This window comes from Lutra lutra, chromosome 14 (assembly GCF_902655055.1).
Source record: "Lutra lutra chromosome 14, mLutLut1.2, whole genome shotgun sequence".
NCBI lineage: Eukaryota > Metazoa > Chordata > Mammalia > Carnivora > Mustelidae > Lutra > Lutra lutra.
This window is the reverse complement of record NC_062291.1, coordinates 79327353-79345756: the sequence shown is the minus strand read 5'-3', so window position 1 is coordinate 79345756 and position 18404 is coordinate 79327353. Positions and strand designations below refer to the sequence as shown.

The 18404-nt window shown below is 40.5% G+C and overlaps 1 protein-coding gene across 12 annotated transcripts in view; it reads left to right on the top strand.

Annotated features, from left to right (window-relative positions):
• Positions 1–18404, top strand: part of ATE1 (arginyltransferase 1) — a 166017-nt gene that overhangs the window by 49869 nt on the left and 97744 nt on the right. For all 12 annotated transcript variants that reach the window (XM_047702978.1, XM_047702977.1, XM_047702982.1 and 9 more), the window contains one exon: positions 737–769. In XM_047702978.1, the coding sequence (XP_047558934.1) occupies positions 737–769 (33 nt within the window). The remainder of the gene's footprint in view (positions 1–736; positions 770–18404) is intronic.

The following is an 18404-nucleotide window of genomic DNA, read 5'->3' as shown; positions in this document are numbered from 1 at the left end:
CATCACGAATGTATGTGGCCGTTATGTGACAGTCCTCACACCAGAGCTGACCTGCGGTTTGCTTTGTCATTTGTTCCTGGCTCCTCCCTACCTTGCCAAAATGTATGTTTCTTTATTTCAATGCTGAGCAATGGCATGTATAAAACTTAGTTTCAGATGAAATTCTGTAAGCCTTGGCATGTGTCAGAGAAGGAGATAGTAGAGAGAGCGAGGAGGCATGTGTGCTGAGAGAGAACAGGGTGAACGCTGTGGTCAGGCCCCAGAGTGGGCAGGACTCTCCTCCTTTCACTCTTGCTCCCCAGCCTCCTTTCCTGGTCTTGACTTTTTATTTCTTTTCTTGGTTCCCCTTTGGTTTCTATCTCTGCCTTCTCTTGGCCTTTACTTAATTTTGCCTGTGGCATTCGTTGTCAGGAAGATTGCTATGGAGGATGTGATATTATATAGGGGTTGTAAGATGAAACCTTAAAAAAGGAAAGCTTTTAAGACTAATTTGTTGGGCTTTAATTCATTTTTATACAGATTTTATTTAATTCAAATAGCTGGATACCAACTGTGTTTTCTCTACTCTGTGGATGAACTACACAATAGATCAAAAATGTTAATTTTGCAGACTTTAAAGTTTACTTTAGATGCTGTTATTGAAAAGATATGTAATAATAATTTTTCCTTTTTTGTTGTCTTTTGTTGCGCATTTCTTGGATGAAACTGATCCTGATATTCAAACGTGACTCTGCAGTTTACAAGGTTCCTTTGCAGCTCCCCTCTGGAGGTAAGAGTTTACTCCCTGATGTTAATACTAGGATCATTAATGGGACATCACTATTGGCATGTTTTGTTAGGCACTTATTTGGTAATTTAGAGGTGATCATTTTGTTGTAACGCATACTCTTCAATAATGGTAATGAGATGAATACGGACTTTTTTTAGAACAAGAATTCCTGTAAGAAATCAGTCCTGCATTGTAAAGAGCCTTACTGAATCTGTTTCATTCGCAACTGTTGACGCAACTGTTGACACTAGCGGAATTGTCTTAACTGCCCTGGTGTTAACTGAGAGCTGGAGGAGTTGTGGGGGGCGTTGGGGAGGGGTGCTATTGTCAGGCAAGTTTCTGTTGGTTTGAGAGCACTTTTTCAGACCCCGGAATTGATAAGCGAAGAACAAAGGACTTACCTGTTACTGAGCCTTTCTTAAACGCAGGCATGCTCCCATCCTCTGTCTCCCTCCCCAACTTCTCTCCTCTCCTTTCCCTTCCCCCTCTCCCAGTGCACTGCCACCCTGAGTCCTCATACTCATTCTGCAGGGTAGAGCTGAGTTTCCAGTGATAACACTGTGGTATAAAGATATTTAGGAAAAGCACCTGACTTGTGAGTTGACACGAGATGGGTAAGGCTTGGAGGAAGGAGGAGGATGGAGGAGGCAGCAGAGTGTGTGGCGAGATGCTCGCTCTCAGAAGCAAAGCTGGGTTTCAGAGCATTCCTTCCCTTACTGCCACACCAGGCAAATAGCAACTTCCCTGTGCCTGGATTTTCTTATCTTTAAAACGCAGGTGATAATTCCTACCTGTCCAATGAAGCAGTGGACATAGCAGCATTTTTTTTTTAAAGATTTTATTTATTTATTTGACAGAGAGAGAGATCACAAGCAGGCAGAGAGGCGGGGGGGGGGGGGGGGGCGGAGAGCAGGCTCCCCGCCGAGCAGAGAGCCCAATGCAGGGCTCAATCCCAGGACCCTGGGATCATGACCTGAGCAGAAGGCAGAGGCTTTAACCCACTGAGCCACCCAGGCGCCCCCATGGCAGCATTTTTAAAGTGCTACTCAGGGACACCTGGGTAGCTGAGGCTCAGGTCTTGATCCCAGGGTCATGAGTTCAAGTGAGTTTAGTAAATAAAGTACTACTCAAACCTTAGTAATATTTCATATTTTCCTCTTGGGCTGTACTGCAGCCCCACACAGTAAGACGCTGTTCTCTGCCTTTCCTTTGTTCTTTCTTCTGCTTCTGTTTATATTGCCTTTATGTTCCCTTCCCCTGTAGCCAACTTGTCCAAATCCTGTCCGTCTTCAGGTTGAGCCTTCACGCTTTGTCCACTGCCCGGCCCTTCTGTACCTCTGCACACAGAGGCAGTTGTTCCCTTTTCTGCTTCTGTGACACTGTGTTCACGAAATTACTGAAGCATTGTGGGTATACGGTGTAGCCCACTCTGGTACACTGAATACTCTTAGAGACCAGTTTGATGATCGCCAGAGGAAACTGATGAGGCCAGAGAGTACCATCCAGGTTTGGTTACATTTTCTAAATAATCCAGCATCAACGGGGAAACAAAGCTCTCTTTGGACAGACTATGGGCTTTGAAATGTTGGCCCATGAGCAAGTCATTTCATCTTTTAGTTAATCTAAAAATGGAAATGGTGATATATTATTAAAACAAAATGAAATAGTGTGTGACAAACACTGAGCACAATGCCTGTCACATAGAATTCTAAATAAAGTTTATTGCAAGAACAATCAAAAAGCAAACCATAGGAAATTTGAAGACAGTATAAATTATATAATTTACTCTTTAGTTGATGAAGCATTTTATAAGTACAGTAGGATGGGAAGTATCACAAAGGAAAGGATTGAAAAATGAGATTTGCTTCTGTTAAAAATCCTTAATTTTGGGGGTGCCTGGGTGGCTCAGTTGTTAAGTGTCTGCCTTCAGCTCAGGTCATGATCCCGGAGTCCTGGGATTGAGCCCCACGTCTGGCTCCCTGCTCAGCTGGAAGCCTGCTTCTCCCTCTCCCACTCCCCCTGCCTGTGATCCCTCTCTCCCTGTGTCTTTCTCTGTCAAATAAATAAATAAACAAAATCTTAAAAAAAAATCCTTAATTTTGTTCATTAAAATGTATATAGATAGAAGGCAGTTTGGGGAAGGTGTGATAAGGTTATTATACTTAATGATCTCCTGGGATCAATTTTAAAATGTACTATTTTCTTTCCCATAATTTTTGGTTGTATTTTATGAGATAGTGTGGTGAAATACCAATGGTAATAAATGTTTTAAGAGTTTAACCTTGTAGGGGCGCCTGGGTGGCTCAGTGGGTTGAAGCCTCTGCCTTCGGCTCAGGTCATGATCCTGGGGTCCTGGGATCGAGCCCCGCATCAGGCTCTCTGCTCAGCAGGGAGCCTGCTTCCTCCTCTCTCTCTCTGCCTGCCTCTCTACCTACTTGTAATCTCTTTCTGTCAAATAAAATAAGTAAAATCTTTAAAAAAAAAAAAGTTTAACCTTGTAAGTAATCAAAGAAGTATAGTTTAAAAGAACAGTGATAAATGTTTGCTTACCTATTTAGATATCTTTTTTTTTTAATGAATGCTTGGGAAGATCTGATAGGATAGAATGTTTTTAAACTTTGTCTTTTAGAGAAATCACTTTGGTCATCTATATAAATTCATATCTGTGGGTTGTGTGCCCGAGTAGCCCTAGTCTAAGGATCACTGCCAGAGAAATAATCAGAAGTGAAGACAAAACTTGCATAAATGTTTATTACAGCATGACTTGTAATGGCAAAAAAATTATAAACAGTCTAAATGTCCAGCAGGAGAAGGTCAAGTAAATAATGGCACAGACAGCCATATTACAGACAGAACGCTTGACAGCTATTAAAGTGGGAATTATGCATATACATATTCATGAGTGTGTTGATGAACAAAACAGGGATAGAAGTAGGATGTAAAGTTATACATGTAAACCTCATTTTAAGAATAATTTAAGCATACAGAAATTAGTTACAAAGAAGATACACAAGATGTTAAATTGTTTGACCCTTTGCTTTTCCATGAAGGAGCCACAATGGGGAGAAGAGAAACCTTGGTAGGTTTTTAGCGGTGGCTTTTGTCATCAGTGTTTGTAAAGTACATCAGGCAAGTTTGATTGATGTGCAAACAAGGTCTAGTTTTGTAGGAAGAAGGTGGATGGGGAGAAATTGCAGGAGCTTAGGTGAACAGAATGCTGCTTACGGTCTCAGGTTGGACTCTGATTTCAGCAAGAGCTCTGACGGGTAACCAGGAAGAATGGGTTTGAGCAGAAGACATTTAGGCCTGATTGGCTTACCTGGACATGGCGTGAGTAAGGAGGCTGGCTGGAGCTTGCTGTCCGAGGCACTACTGGGGCAAAGATCCTTCTAAACAGACCTCACCGATAGACTTTTCTCAAATGTAAGCCCAGTGAAAGAGGACCCTGTTTTTCTTGTTTCGTCTGTGTGTCTGGTTTTAGTATAGTAAATAGTACAGTGGAGGCTGTGGGTAAATATTGTTGAATGAATGGATGGATGAATGAATGAATGAGCTAGGTGGGGCTGAGGTTGCAAGGGACAGGGTTTTACCCATAATTTGGCGGCAGTCAGCTAAAAACACACAAGGCCTGATATTTGTGTTCCAATATGGTTAACAGTCTTTCTAGCAAGATTGTAGCTACTTAAGATCAGGATCTTTGTCTTTTTTCATCTTTGGACGCTCTCAGGTATAGATAGGGCTTGGAGTTTACCAACTGTACAGCTAGAGTTATACCAAACAAATTTTTTTTTTTTATTTTATCTGGCTAAATATTGAGAATCTATGTGCAAAAGCTTTACTCTTTGGTGAAAAGTAGAGGGAAAGTATGATCAAATTTTAGTGATAGTTTCTGTTATTTTCTGTCTGATCTGCTTTCTCCACTTAATGATCTGGAGTTGTGTTTTACCTTGTTTAAATATCTCTTTTCTTACTGAGCTTATGGACTTGGGAAAGAAAAAAAAAAGTCAAAATTACAGATAACCAATGTGCTTTTCTTTGCTTGAAGTATTTGGGATATACTTTGAGGGCTTCCTGATGACCTAGTTAGTGGCTGCTACCCCAAATTTTCAACAGCACTGAGCTCAGGATTCTGTTCCGTTGCCACCTCACAGAGCCTGCGAGCCAAAGCAAAGCCAAAGCAGGAGAGTGTTAGGAGTCCCAAATGCTTAATTTTGCCATTGAGCTCATGTTTTAGCTGGAGAAGGAAAGTTACACATATGGTAAATACCCAAACACCTTCCCTAATTTTGATTAAAAGAAAAATCTGGTAGAGACCGTAAAATACATGAGTCTTGCAGTAGAAAATGAAGGATACTTTAAACTTCACTTTGTCCACAAAACTAGTATGAATGAGCCATGTCCCTTTGTTGTAAGTCCTAAACAGTTAACTGCCACACGAATCTAACGAAATTGTCAGGTTATAGTAATTACATCAGTAACTTGATCTGCTGTCATTTGAATGGAGCCATGTGTGGAGAGTCAGTTACTTCCCTCTGTGGGGTTGACCCTTTTACATTCCTGTAAGCTGAAGACTAATAGAGCTCATTAAGCTTTATGGGAAAAGAGCTTTTATCACCTCGTCAAGTCAGGCAACATATTTCCATTATATTCCTAATTTCATGTGGCTCTGTGGCTGCTGATGTGCACTCCCCTACTAGGTTCACATCGGCCCTCTTCCTTACAGACATTTTTATTGACATTTCTAAGTCTGAATTACATTTTGTGTGGCACCACCTACAGATGTCTTCAATTAAATGTAGGTAAATAAAGGGGATTATATATCAGAGGCTAAAAGATTCTTGAAATTCTCTTCCGAATCAGACTTTGCCAGCCAGTCCAGTAGGGTGCAGTCTTGTCGGCATTTCGGAGGGAGAGAGTGACAGGAGAGGTGTTTGTAAGACATTTCACCGTGTGTGAATGTAGGTGGCTTAGGTTCTGTTAAGGTATGTCCTTCCGATTTCATTTCAAATCAATTACAGTCTTCATTTAGTAGGTATCATAGTAACTTACCGAGATGTTAGCACCTGTAGTGGATGGGTGCTATGCTACGCTCTTTGCTTATGTTGTTTTAATTCTCATAGAGTGTCTGTGAGGTAGATTTTCCCAGGTTTGTTCTAAGGAAAATTGAGCCTGGAGAGGTACATTGGTTGAGCACAACATCGCAGCTGTCGGTATGTGGCAATAATAACAAGGTAGAAAGGAGAAAATGAAATAATCTATAAGATTTTTTTAAGTTTTAATTTTACTTCTAATCAGTTAACATAGTGTCATATTAGTTTCAGGTGTACAGTAGAGTGGTTCAGCAGTTCCATACATCACCTGGTGCTCATGACGACAGGTGCCCTTCTTAGTCCCCATCACCTGTTTCACCCTCTACCCCCCCCCCCCCCCCCCCTCTGGTAATTCTGTAAGATTCTTGCACTATGTGAAGTGATAAGTTCGGGATGTATTTTGTAAACCCAAGGGCAAGATTTCTCAAGCTTGGCACTACTGACATTTTGGATCCATTAAATCTTTCTTGTGGGCACCCTCCTGTGCCTTGTGTGATGCTTTGCAACATCTCTAGCTCCTACCTAATAGATGCCAGGAGCACCCTCCCCCTGAGTCGGAACAAAATGTCTCTAGACTGCCAGATGTCCCAGAGGGGCGAATTGACGCCCTCTTGAAAACCACTGCCCTAGAGCAGTCTTAGAAACAAAGAGATACAGTTGATAAGCCAATCGTGAAGGTAATGGCCAGGATAGCATGTTTGCAGTCTCATGAGAGGCAGGAAAAGAAGGAGAGGTGAGCAAAGAACAAGTGAGGCGGGTAGCAAATACCAAGAAGTCCAGCCCTGCTGATTGCATTCAGTGTAAATGATCGGAACCAGGACTCTGCTGTATCGACATGTTCCGTATCTACACTGTCCCAAGCACATATATAGCTAGTGGTCGTACGTAGATACTGAGCTTTTTAGGATCTGAATTTAAAATTTTAAGATTTTAGTGAACTTACGAAGCCACATATGGCCAGTGGCTCTTCTATTGGACAGTACCTACCCAAACACTCTAATTAAAAGTTAGAGATTGTCAGATTAGACTTAAAAAAAAAAAAAAAAAAAAGGCAAGATCTACCTTAACTGTGCTGACATGGATCATTTAAAAGCAAAAGGCCAGAGTAAGGCAAACCGCGCAAAGGCTAATCGTGAACAAGTTGGAGCGGCTGTATTCTTATCTGACAAAGCAAACTTCAGGGCACGGGCCGGTGGCTGAAAGGAAGAGAGACATTTTATAGAGCTAAAAGGTCAGTTCATCATACAAAGATGCATAATCCAAAGTGTGAGACAGTAATAGAGCCCAGGAACACCTGGACCAAAAGCCAGCGGAACTGGAAGGAGAAGGAGTCCAATCCACAGTCATAGTTGGAGACTTTAGGACAACTTCCTCTATAGTTGGCAGAAGAATTAGAAACTAGAAGGACTACAGAAGATGTGAACAACACTAATCACACAATTTTACTTCATTGACCTCTGCTGAACACTGTACTCAACAGTGACAAATGACATATTTTTTCAGGTACACAGGGAACATTCAACTAAGATCAGATGCTGTACCATTATACAGAGCTCAGTAACGGGAAGGATCAAAATCATCCCTGATCAAAACGGAATTGTTAGACTCGATAATAGAAAGAACTCATAGCTCAGTAGTAATAAGACAATGTAGTTTAAAAATGGGCAAAAGACTTGATGATGTATTTCACCAGAGAAAACACACAGTTGGTTAATAAGCTCATGAAAAGATGCTCACCGTCCATTAGGGAAATGCAGATTAAAACCACAATGAGATACCACCACAAACCCTTTAGAATGGCTGTAATCAAAAGACAGTAACAGGTGTTGGCAAGATGTGGAGAAATTGGCGACCTTATTCACTGCGGGGACGGTTAAAATGGTATAGCCATGGTTTTGCATTTCTTCAAAATATTAAAGATAGGGGGGCACCTGGGTGGCTCAGTGAGTTAAAGCCTCTGCCTTTGGCTCAGGTCATGATCCCAGGGTCCTGGGATCCAGCCCCACATCGGGCTCTCTGCCTGGGGGGGAGCCTGCTTCCTCCTCTCTCTCTGCCTGCCTCTCTGCCTACTTGTGATCTCTGTCTGTCAAATAAATAAATAAAATCTTTAAAAAAAAAAAAATATATATATATATATATATATTAAAGATAGGGTTACTGTTTGACCCCAGAATACAGGAATATCCAAGCAAAATGAAAAATAGATGTCCAAAGTCTTGGATGTGAATGTTCATAGTAGCATTATTCATAATGACCAGAAGTTGGGAACAATTGAAGTGTCCGTCAGCTGGTGAGTGGATAAACGTCTGTGTGTACAGTGGAGTACTATTCAGCTGTAACGGGCACCAGTTGTGATATAGGTTACAACGTGGGTGAACCTTGAAAACATTAGGCGAAAGAAGCCAGACACAGGGGGCTACATACTGTGTTTCAGTTTTAATGAATTGCTCAAAAAAGGGAAATTTAGAGGCGGAAAGCAGATGAGTGTAATTAGAGGTAGGAGTGAAGGATTAAGTACATAGGGGGCTCATAGGAGTTTTGGAGATGATAGAGATAATCCCAAATTTGATTGTGGTGATGATTTCACAGTTCTATAAATTTGCTAAAAATCACACAATTTACGCTTAAAATGGGTGAGTTTTTATCATGTGTAACTAAAGCTGGGGGGAAAAAAAGGCATATATCATTTCTTCATCCTTTATGATTTTCTAAAATGTTGTAGAAAAGATCTGATTCAACTTGGTATCTTACTTCCTTACTATACCCCTAGTTGTGGTGTAGTGTTTGCAGATTTAGTATTCCCCAAGACAGTGTTATATATTGAAATAGATATGTTTGAAGGAATATTAGCTATTTAGTTAATACGCTTAATTTTAAGTGTTGGCCATTAGTGTATTTTGATAGTTTGTAAAACCATCTTTCCAAACTTTTTTTTTTGAAGTTGAGAGCGACTTCTCACTTGGAGCTCTGCGATAGACTGGAATAATGTGGACATTTGGGTGCCTCTGTGTACACTAATTGCAACCTGCATGTAGTAGCAAGAAAAAAAGGACCATTAAAAACCTAGCCTGGGTGGCTCAGTGGGTTAAGCCGCTGCCTTCAGCTCAGGTCATGATCTCAGGGTCCTAGGATCGAGTCCCGCGTCGGGCTCTCTGCTCAGCAGGGAGCCTGCTTCCCTCTCTCTCTCTCTCTCCGCCTGCCTCTCTGTCTACTTGTGATCTCTCTCTGTCAAATAAATAAATAAAATCTTTAAAAAAAAAAAAAAAAAAAAACCTAACCATCTCTTTAATCTGCAAGCAAATGAAATATCCTTGCTTGGGGTGGCTCTGGTAGATGTCAGGATCTCTCCAGTGGCCAGAATTTGGAAGAGGGAATGGCTGTTACCAAACTGGGTTCTGTAGAGTTGAAGGGAGCTCGCAGAGGTAGTAGTCAAGGGGTGACGTGGAGAAGATTGAGCTGTTAAACTTGGAAAGGGAGTTAAAACTGTTTTACCAAACAAGGAGGATGCTGAGCATCTGATCGCCCGGGAGCTGGCCTGAAGTGGAGAGCCGTGAGAGAAGGCTGGGAAGAGGGTTCAGCTGGGGGACTTAGAGGAGCTTTCACCTGCCGTCTGGTCGGGGGCCTGGGAGCACCAGCTGTGCATAGAGAGTCAGGACCAGGGCAGACAGAGCGATCTGACCGAGGGCTAGATCCCAGAGAATGGTTGTCAGGCTGCTGTTGGTACTGAATAATTTAAAAAGGAAATCGAGGCTGTGCCTACTGGATAAAAGGGAGTTAAAGTGAGAGGTGCTGTTTTTTCTCGCTAACGTGGGTTGGGGAAGAGTCCTGTAGTTTTCAGGCTGGGTCCCGTGTGCTGTAGAATCAGGCCTAGTAGTGTTGGGCGGAGGCACCAGTTTAGAATTCTAGAGATAAGATAATCATTGGGATTATCACTTGATTGCTCTCCCATTCCCTTAGGTCTCAAGGGTGTTGGGAGCTTGTGGCTGGGGCTGCTGACAAAGAATCGTTTGAACTAAAGACATTTCCTATTTGCCCTGTATTTACTTCGGTAAGCAGGGTGTAAGCATCTTTTATATGGGAGTCCGAAGAGTATTCCCTGGGCTCACACCGAGCAAGTGCTGGTGGAATTCCAGCTGCTTCTGGGTATCTCGACAGTTGAGCCCATGTTACTTGAAACTTTATGTTTTAGAATGAAATTGTATAAACTGGAAGTCTTTTTCTGGAAACCAGTCTCCTGTGATAAAAATATAAAAATTCTGAGAATAAGAGAAAAAGTACTAGAATAAAAAACCCAGACCTTAAAGAGGAAAAATGCCATAAATTTCCTTGTTGAAGATGTTTCTGGCATGGAGCTTAGATTCACTTAGGCTTCTTAAAAATCCAAGTCCTTTCCAGGTACCTTTTTCCCAGATCAATCTTCCTTTAGCAAGTAGTTAAGGTTTTCATCATTACTCCAAGGATCTTTCAACTGTGTTCAAAATTAAGGTCATCTGCCTTGACAGTTTTCATTACCCATTACATGTGCTTGAATGCTTCCGAAAATGTTTGAATGGTAAATCCTGGGGTGGATTAGTTTCCATGGGGATGTCAGTCTTGTTTGATGTTTGCAGTCATTCAGTTTTAAATAAAAATATCGGGCTGGGTTGTCACTGGGGGGATGCTTTTCCCCTCTATAAGAAAGACTGGAAAAACAGTTCACAAATTGAACTGATGTTAAATAAGTTTCATTAAGGTAGTTACTCTTGATTCGAAGTTGTTTGTCGTAATCTTCAATAAATTTTTTTAAAAGATTTTATCTATTTATTATTTGAGACAGAGAGAATGAATGAGAGAGCGCATTAGAGGAGAGAGGTCAGCAGGAGAAGCAGACTCCCTGTCAAGCAGGGAGCCTGATGTGGGACTCGATCCTGAGACTTCAGGATCATGACCTGAACTGAAGGCAGTCACTTAACCAACTGAGCCATCCAGGCTCCCATCTTCAATAAATATTGACTAATCTGTAGAATTGTGAGGTTTGAGGTTCTGTTACTTTTCCTTGTAAGGTTTTGTGGTGCCTCAGTAGAAGTCTTTTTATTGGATAGTTAGGTTTTAAAAATATAAGGAAATGTCAAAGTAAATAGTTAACAGATTAACATCTTAATTTTTTTGTATTCTGCAATAGAAATGCAAAAATAAGTTCCTTATTTCTGTCACACTTATTAAACACATTTACTGTAAATCATTCTTCAGTGATTTAAGCTCTGTAAAGTACAAATTTTTGTCATCACAGTGCTTCTAGTTTAAGTTATGAGTATTTGGGTGGACTATTTTGCTTGCTTTGAAGCATTTCATTTCAGTGACATAAGAATTATGTCATTGAGAAATACATTTCTTGATTCATCCTCTGGCTTAGTAAGTTGCTGAAGCATCTTAATTCATTACATTAAATAGAACATGTTATTGTATTGTGATTGTGTTCTGACGTGGGCCACCACAGAAGCAGTGTCCAGTGAGAAAAACACCAGTAGTTGAGAATTCCAAGTTTGGGTCCTTCTCGTTCATCTAAATGGGTCTTGTGACCTTGGACAGGCCCCTTTATCACCCCAACCCTCACTTTTTCATTTTTAAAGTGATTAGGGGTATCTCAAATGAAGAGCTCCCTCAAACTAAGTGATCTTAGCTAACATTTTAACATATTTTGTACAGTTGACTCTTGAACAACGTGGGTTGAACTGTGGATCCACTAATACATGGATTTTTGTAATAGAACAGTATTGTAAATATATTTGCTCTTTTGATTTTATTAATATTTTCTCCAGCTTACTTTATTGTAAGAATACTGTATATAATATATATAACCCAAAATAATTGACTATTTCTTTTACCAGTTATGTTTCCTGTCAATACTAGGCTATTAGTAGTTAAGTTTCAGGGAGTCAAAGGTTATTTGTGTCTAAGATACCATCTTCACACCCATCAGGTTGGCTGTTATCAAAAATAAGCAAACAATAAATGTTGGCATGGATGTGGAGAAATTGGAACCCTGTGCATTGCTTGTAGGCATGTAAAATGGTGCAGCCTCTATGGGAAATGAGTGGCAGTTCCTTAAAAAATTAAAAATTGATTTACCATATGATCCAGCAATTTCTCCTTTAGGTATATATACTCAAAAAAATTTAAAATTGGGGCTCAAACAGATACTGTGAACCAGTGTTCGTAGAGGCATTGCATTGTTCCCAAGAGCCAAAAGGTAGAAGCAACTCAAGTGTTTATGAACAGATGAAGAGATAAACAAAATGTGGTCTGGGCATCCTGTGGAATATTCCTCAGCCCTAAGAAGAAGGGAGACTCTGACACAGGCTATGACATGGATGGACCTTGAGGACATCATGCTAAGTGAAATAAGCCAGTCACAAAAAGACACATACTATATGATTCCACCTACCTGAAGTAGTTAGAGTAGGCAAATTCACAGAGACCGAAAGTAGAACAGAAGTTCCAGGGGCTGGGGAAGGTGGAGGGAGGGAGTTACTGTTTAGTGGATACAGAAATACTTGGCAAACTCAAACTCGTAATTTAAAAAAATCTATTCATATATTATACATAATACTAATAAATCTGAGAAAGACATGCTTTTTTATTTATTTTTTCTCTTTTAAGATTTATTAGAGAGGACATGACTGGGGGGAAGAGGGAAGGAGAGGAAGAAGCAGACTCCCCATTGAGCAGGGAGCCCCACTTGGGGGTTCCATCCTAGGACCCCGGGATCATAACCTGAGCCAAAGGGAGAAATTTAACCAACTAAGCCACCCAGCCCCCCCCTTTTCTTTTTAAACCAAAATTATTAAGCCAGTTTGATTTATTTTAAAAATGTTTCTGAGGTAGTACTTTCTGTAAGGAGTTTATTTTCTGTGTATTTGGAGAATATTTGATTTATATAATATCTATAAGTCAGTTTTACAGAGCTCCTCTAATAAGGAAATGTGATGTTATGATCCATTAATACCCTCTGAAGGTAGGAAAATATTTCACATATAATAAGAAATAAAGACTTTTCTGAATCACAAATTCACAGACATAGAGCTCTGAGCTCCGGTGCTGCAACTTGAGCTATAGGTCACATGTAAACACAGAAACTCATGGGTTCAGATCTCAAAGAGCTGTTCTCCTTAACTGACTGAGCTCACAGATACACAGACAAAAATACCCCTGGTGAACCAGAGTCTCTGCCTCCTCTCATTCAACAGAGAATGGATCTATGTCATTCATCCAACAGACCGTAAACCAAATCTAACTCCTGCTGCCACCGAGGGGCTAACTTACTGGTTATCAAACAGAAACAAAAACAAAGGCACAAACTTAGTGGAGAGGGAGAAAAAGAGAAACAGCACAGCTGGAGCAGTGGGAATGTCTTCGAGAGTCAAGAAAAGACAGGCTGGGTGTCACAGACCACGAGGGCCCTTGTGCGTTTCTTAGCTCCATTGCTCTATTGAGCTTCTCAGTAGGTCACCTCCAAAACTGCTCAGCTACATGGTCAGGTAGGAAAAGCCTGATAACCATACATGAACGCATTAATTAGTGCCAGTATCAGTAACAGTAAAGCTGGTGCAAGGAGCATTTGTGAAAATACAGATAACTGAGTTACACATGCACACACAATTTAATAAGGGGTTGAGATGAGTTTGCTAAGTTGATTAGAATAATCAAGCCCAGAACTGCACTTAAACCATAAGAGACTCTTAACTCTAGGAAACAAACTGAGGGTTGCTGGAGGGCCGGTGGGTGGGGGGAGGATGGGGTGACTGCGGGATGGGCATTAAGGAGGGCACGTGATGGAATGAGCAATGGGTATTATCTGCGTGTGATGAATCACTAAATTCTATCCCTGAAACTAATGATACACTATATGGACTATATGTTAACTAAATTGTATCTAGAAATAAATGAGGGGCGCCTGGGTGGCTCAGTGGGTTAAAGCCTCTGCCTTCGGCTTAGGTCAGGATTGAGCCTCACATCAGGCTCTCTGCTCAGCAGGGAGCCTGCCTCCCCCTCTCTCTCTGCCTGCCTCTCTGCTACTTTTGATCTCTGTCTGTCAAATAAAATAAATAAATAAATAAATGAAAAAAGAATACTCAGTCATTTTTTTTTGGCCTTTATCAAATTTCAGGTATCACTGGTTCTTTTTAACACATACTAATAATTCTTCAACCTCAGTCTCTAAAACTCTTGATTATATATTAGTGCATTTTTATTAAAAATAAAAGGAGAAAAGAGTATGTATCATCCACGAACGTATCATTCACGAACCCTGTACTGATAGTACCCGATGTTTTTTCCCAACTTTATCAGTCTGTGTGTGTGCTGTGCCCATGTAGAGGGAAAATTTTCATCTGGTTGGGATCATACATGGCATTTTATATTGTCTTCACTTGGAGAAATGTTTATAATGTTACTAAAAATTCTTGGTAAAAATAGCTTTTATTTATTACATAATAGTTCCTCATATGAATGTACTGTAATTAGCTTATTTTATCTTACAATTTTGTTTAATTTGGTTCTTTCTCCCAATTTGGAAGTACATAGACGTTGTCATGGTATGGTGTCATGGACATAGTAGGAGCTGATTGAAATTGTTAAGTTAGATGCTAATGAGTTGTTTATTGAGATTATCAACAGAAATTGAGGCAGTTGGTATATAGTTCGTTCCTCTCCGATGACCAGTTAATCTTCATCAACTCAGGGATTCTGATAAAATCGAGGCATTTAGAAGTTTACCCAGTATAAAGTACTGTGTAGCAATTAGAATTGTGTGAATAGGAACGTCATAGGAATTCTTCCTAATTCTAAGGCTATAAAAAATAAGTCATTTATGTTACTTAGCAAAATCATGCTTTTATATGCTTTATGAACAGAGGAAGTGTTGCTTAGAATAGAGCAAAAGAAAATATTGTAACTTTTACATGCACTTTCTTTTATTAACATCATTTAAATGTAGTTGTCTTTGAATTGGAATATAAGTGGTGATTGGAAATAATCATATCAGAATAAGCCTGAATAGACTAATAATTGTGGTACAGGCTTCTTACAGAATTAGCATTATTTAATTTGTAATACCTAACTAAGATAATTGAATATTTTGAAGGCTAAGATCAATAAATTTGTCCCCTATAATGTAAGCTGGGTTGTAAAATATTGACATCCAGCATGATATCAAATCAGGGTACTCACAGTTTCTGTTATTGTCAGAATGAGTCCCCCAAAAAGTAACCTAGAAAGACAAAAATATTTCTTGGGGGTGGTGATTGCAATGCCTATTGGTAGCTAAACCCATCAGGTAATGTTCCCAACTAGTTCAAGGCTACAGTTGTCTTCTTGAGGCGGGAGATTGTCAGCGAGCAGGGACTCGAGCTACCTGAGTGTTGTGTCAGTGAATGGAAGTACACGGTTATGGAGTTTTCCTTTTCCTGGACATTTATGGGATTCTGATTAGAGGAAAGTGTAATGTTCTTTGGTGGATACTCCCAATCACCATATATTTTCTCAGAATTGGTCCTTAAAGTATTTTAATTTCACATACTTTTGGACCTAACTAGAAACAGGGCTGGAGTCTTCCAGGTAGATTGTCATTATATCTACCTTATAATATAGCTCTGAGCCAGGAAGTGTGTTAAATTGGGGGCCATCTATAGTGTACCGATTGCCAACAAATTAGATGCTAATTAGATGCTAAAAAATCAAATGCAACCAATTCCCAACAAATTAGGAATTGGTTGCATTTGATTTTTTATTAAAGATTTTATGTATTTATTTGACAGATCACAAGTAGGCAGAGGGGCAGGCAGAGAGAGAGTGGGGGGGGTGGGAAGCAGGCTCTCTGCTGAGCAAAGAGTCCAATGTGGGGCTTGATTCCAGGACCCTGAGATCATGACCTGAGTTGAAGGCAGAGGATTAACCCACTGAGCCACCCAGGCACCCCACATTTGATTTTTAAATCACTTATACAAGACTACATGATAGGTAGTAACCATGAGTATTGCTATTTGTATTTTCCAACTTAAATTTATTTGTTGTCTTTACTTCTTAATTATAGACTGTATTTTTTCAAATTAGCTTTGAGTTTTCTTTTTTAAGAAATTAGGTAGATTTTGGTATCAGAGTGGTTTAGCACATCTTTGTGTTTTTATTTTTGAAATAAATCCCGATGCAGTGCCTGGGTGGCTCAGTCAGTTATGTGTCCAATTAAGCATCTAACTCTTGGTTTCAGCTCAGGTAATGATCTTGGGGTCCTGAGAGCCAGCCCTGCCTCGGCTCCACGCCCAGCGGGGAGTTTGCTGGAGATTCTGTCTTGCCCTCTTTCCCCCCACCCCCCCAGCTCATGCCTTCTCTCCCTTTCTCTCATATTAAGTAAATAAATCTTTTTAAACAAAATAAAATCAGTCCGAACTTCAGTTCAGTGTTTCGTGAAACTTAACAAAAGAAAACAATTGCAGAAATAAGTTCTTTCAATACAATGCGGACTTTGAATCAGGTGCTTAAAATGATTTCCTTTGGGGCCCTCCATGAACTGCTGTTTAAAAAAAATGCAGGACACCTATTGTCTAATTGTAGATTTTTGTGTGCACAGGCGTGGTCTGGGAGAGGTACTTTTGGATGTCTTGGGAGGACAGTGCAGGTTCTGCTTTCTTTTTTTTTTTTTTTTTTTTTTTTTTTAAGATTTTTTTTATTTATTTGTCAGAGAGAGAGAGGAGAGAGAGCGAGCACAGGCAGACAGAATGGCAGGCAGAGGCAGAGGGAGAAGCAGGTTCCCTGACGAGCAAGGAGCCCGATGTGGGACTCGATCCCAGGACGCTGGGATCATGACCTGAGCCGAAGGCAGCTGCTTAACCAACTGAGCCACCCAGGCGTCCCCAGGTTCTGCTTTCTTAAAGGTCCTGAAGACCTTCCCTGTTCAAAGATAATACTATCTTGGGACCCATGGTTAAGTCTGCCCAACAAATAAATTCTGCCTCTGGTCCCTGGCACATGACTCCCCCTTTGTCTGTTCCTTTGAGTCTTAACAGTGTTTTTTTAGGCCTGAATGAGGTACGTGGAGGCAGGTGGGTCAGGAGACAGGTGTACTATCAGAGTACATTTACACCCATTTGGGGAGCGGTTTAAGTAGAAGCCGAAATTGGCCTATTAATATTGATGCCATTTCTACAGAGCGCCTTTGGTGTCCTACTGCAGAGCTCACTCATCCATAAACCTCGCCGTTCTTCCCCAGTCTTTAGGATGTTTTTTCTTTTCTCTAGCTAGTGGTGAGCTCTACTACATTTTTTCCTGTTATCAGCTAAATCCTTGCAGTGGAGGAACTTCTGAGAAATAACTTCGCTTATTAATTCTTTCCCATAGCCAGAATGTGCAAAATGCAAGCACGAGGAAGGTAAACTATTAGATCTTATTGATCACATCACTGATTTATGGTGAAATTCAGATAGAGGCTATTAATTAGAATAGCTGCTGTTCCAGGAGCTACCGTTGTAATCTCACAGGTGTAATCTTTTAGGGTGTGCCATGCAGACCCCTTAAAACGAAAAGCTAAAACTGACCCAGATTTGCTCACAGTCTGCGAGATGCTTTTCTTTTTTTTTTTTTTTTTTAAGATTTTATTTATTTATTTGACAGAGAGAAATCACAAGTAAGCAGAGAGGCAGGCAGAGAGAGAGGAGGAAGCAGACTCCCTGCTGAGCAGAGAGCCCGATGTGGGGCTCGAACCCAGGACCTGGGATCATGACCTGAGCCGAAGGCAGCGGCTTAACCCACTGAGCCACCCAGGCGCCCCTGCGAGATGCTTTTCTTTGTACATTATCATTTGTTCTTCACAGTGACCTTTGAGGGTGAAGAGCAGTAGGATTCCTGTTTTAAAAATGCTGAGATGGGGGACACCTGGCCGGCTCAGTTAGTAGAGCACAGGAATCTTGGTCTCAGAGTCATTGAGTTCAAGCCCCATGTTGGGCATGGAGCCTACTTTTAAAAAATGCAGAAATGGATAGTTTAAAAGTAGTTATTGCCTTGGTAAGGTAAAATAGCCAGAAAGTGTACAGTGAAGTTAGGGCTCATCTCCAGCTACTTTAATTCCAAATCCCGGACTCAAGTCACTGTACGGTCCTCCCTTTCTTTTTATAGCTTACAGTTTATAGCCTCTTTCACTACCTGTATTTTTAAAAATTCATTTATGTGAGTGCTCTCAAAAGTGTCCTGCAATTCCTGATGGTCCCTGAAGCCTCAGCAAGGGATCCTTGAGGTCAAAATGATATTTTATTAGCCTTTTTCTCTCTCATTCTCTTATGGGTATAGGGGGTGTTTTTCAGAGGCTGCATGGTGACCGCAAATACCGAAGCACTTATGAGATCCAGCTATCCTCTGCCAAACCAGACATTAAAGAGATTCCAGAAATGGAAATCGGTGCCATTTTTCTCACTAAATTTTTGTTTTGTTTTGGAAAATATAGTAGTTATTTTTTAACAAGTGTTATTCATTGTTATTTTTAAGCAAATAACAAATACATACTTTTTAAAAAATTTATT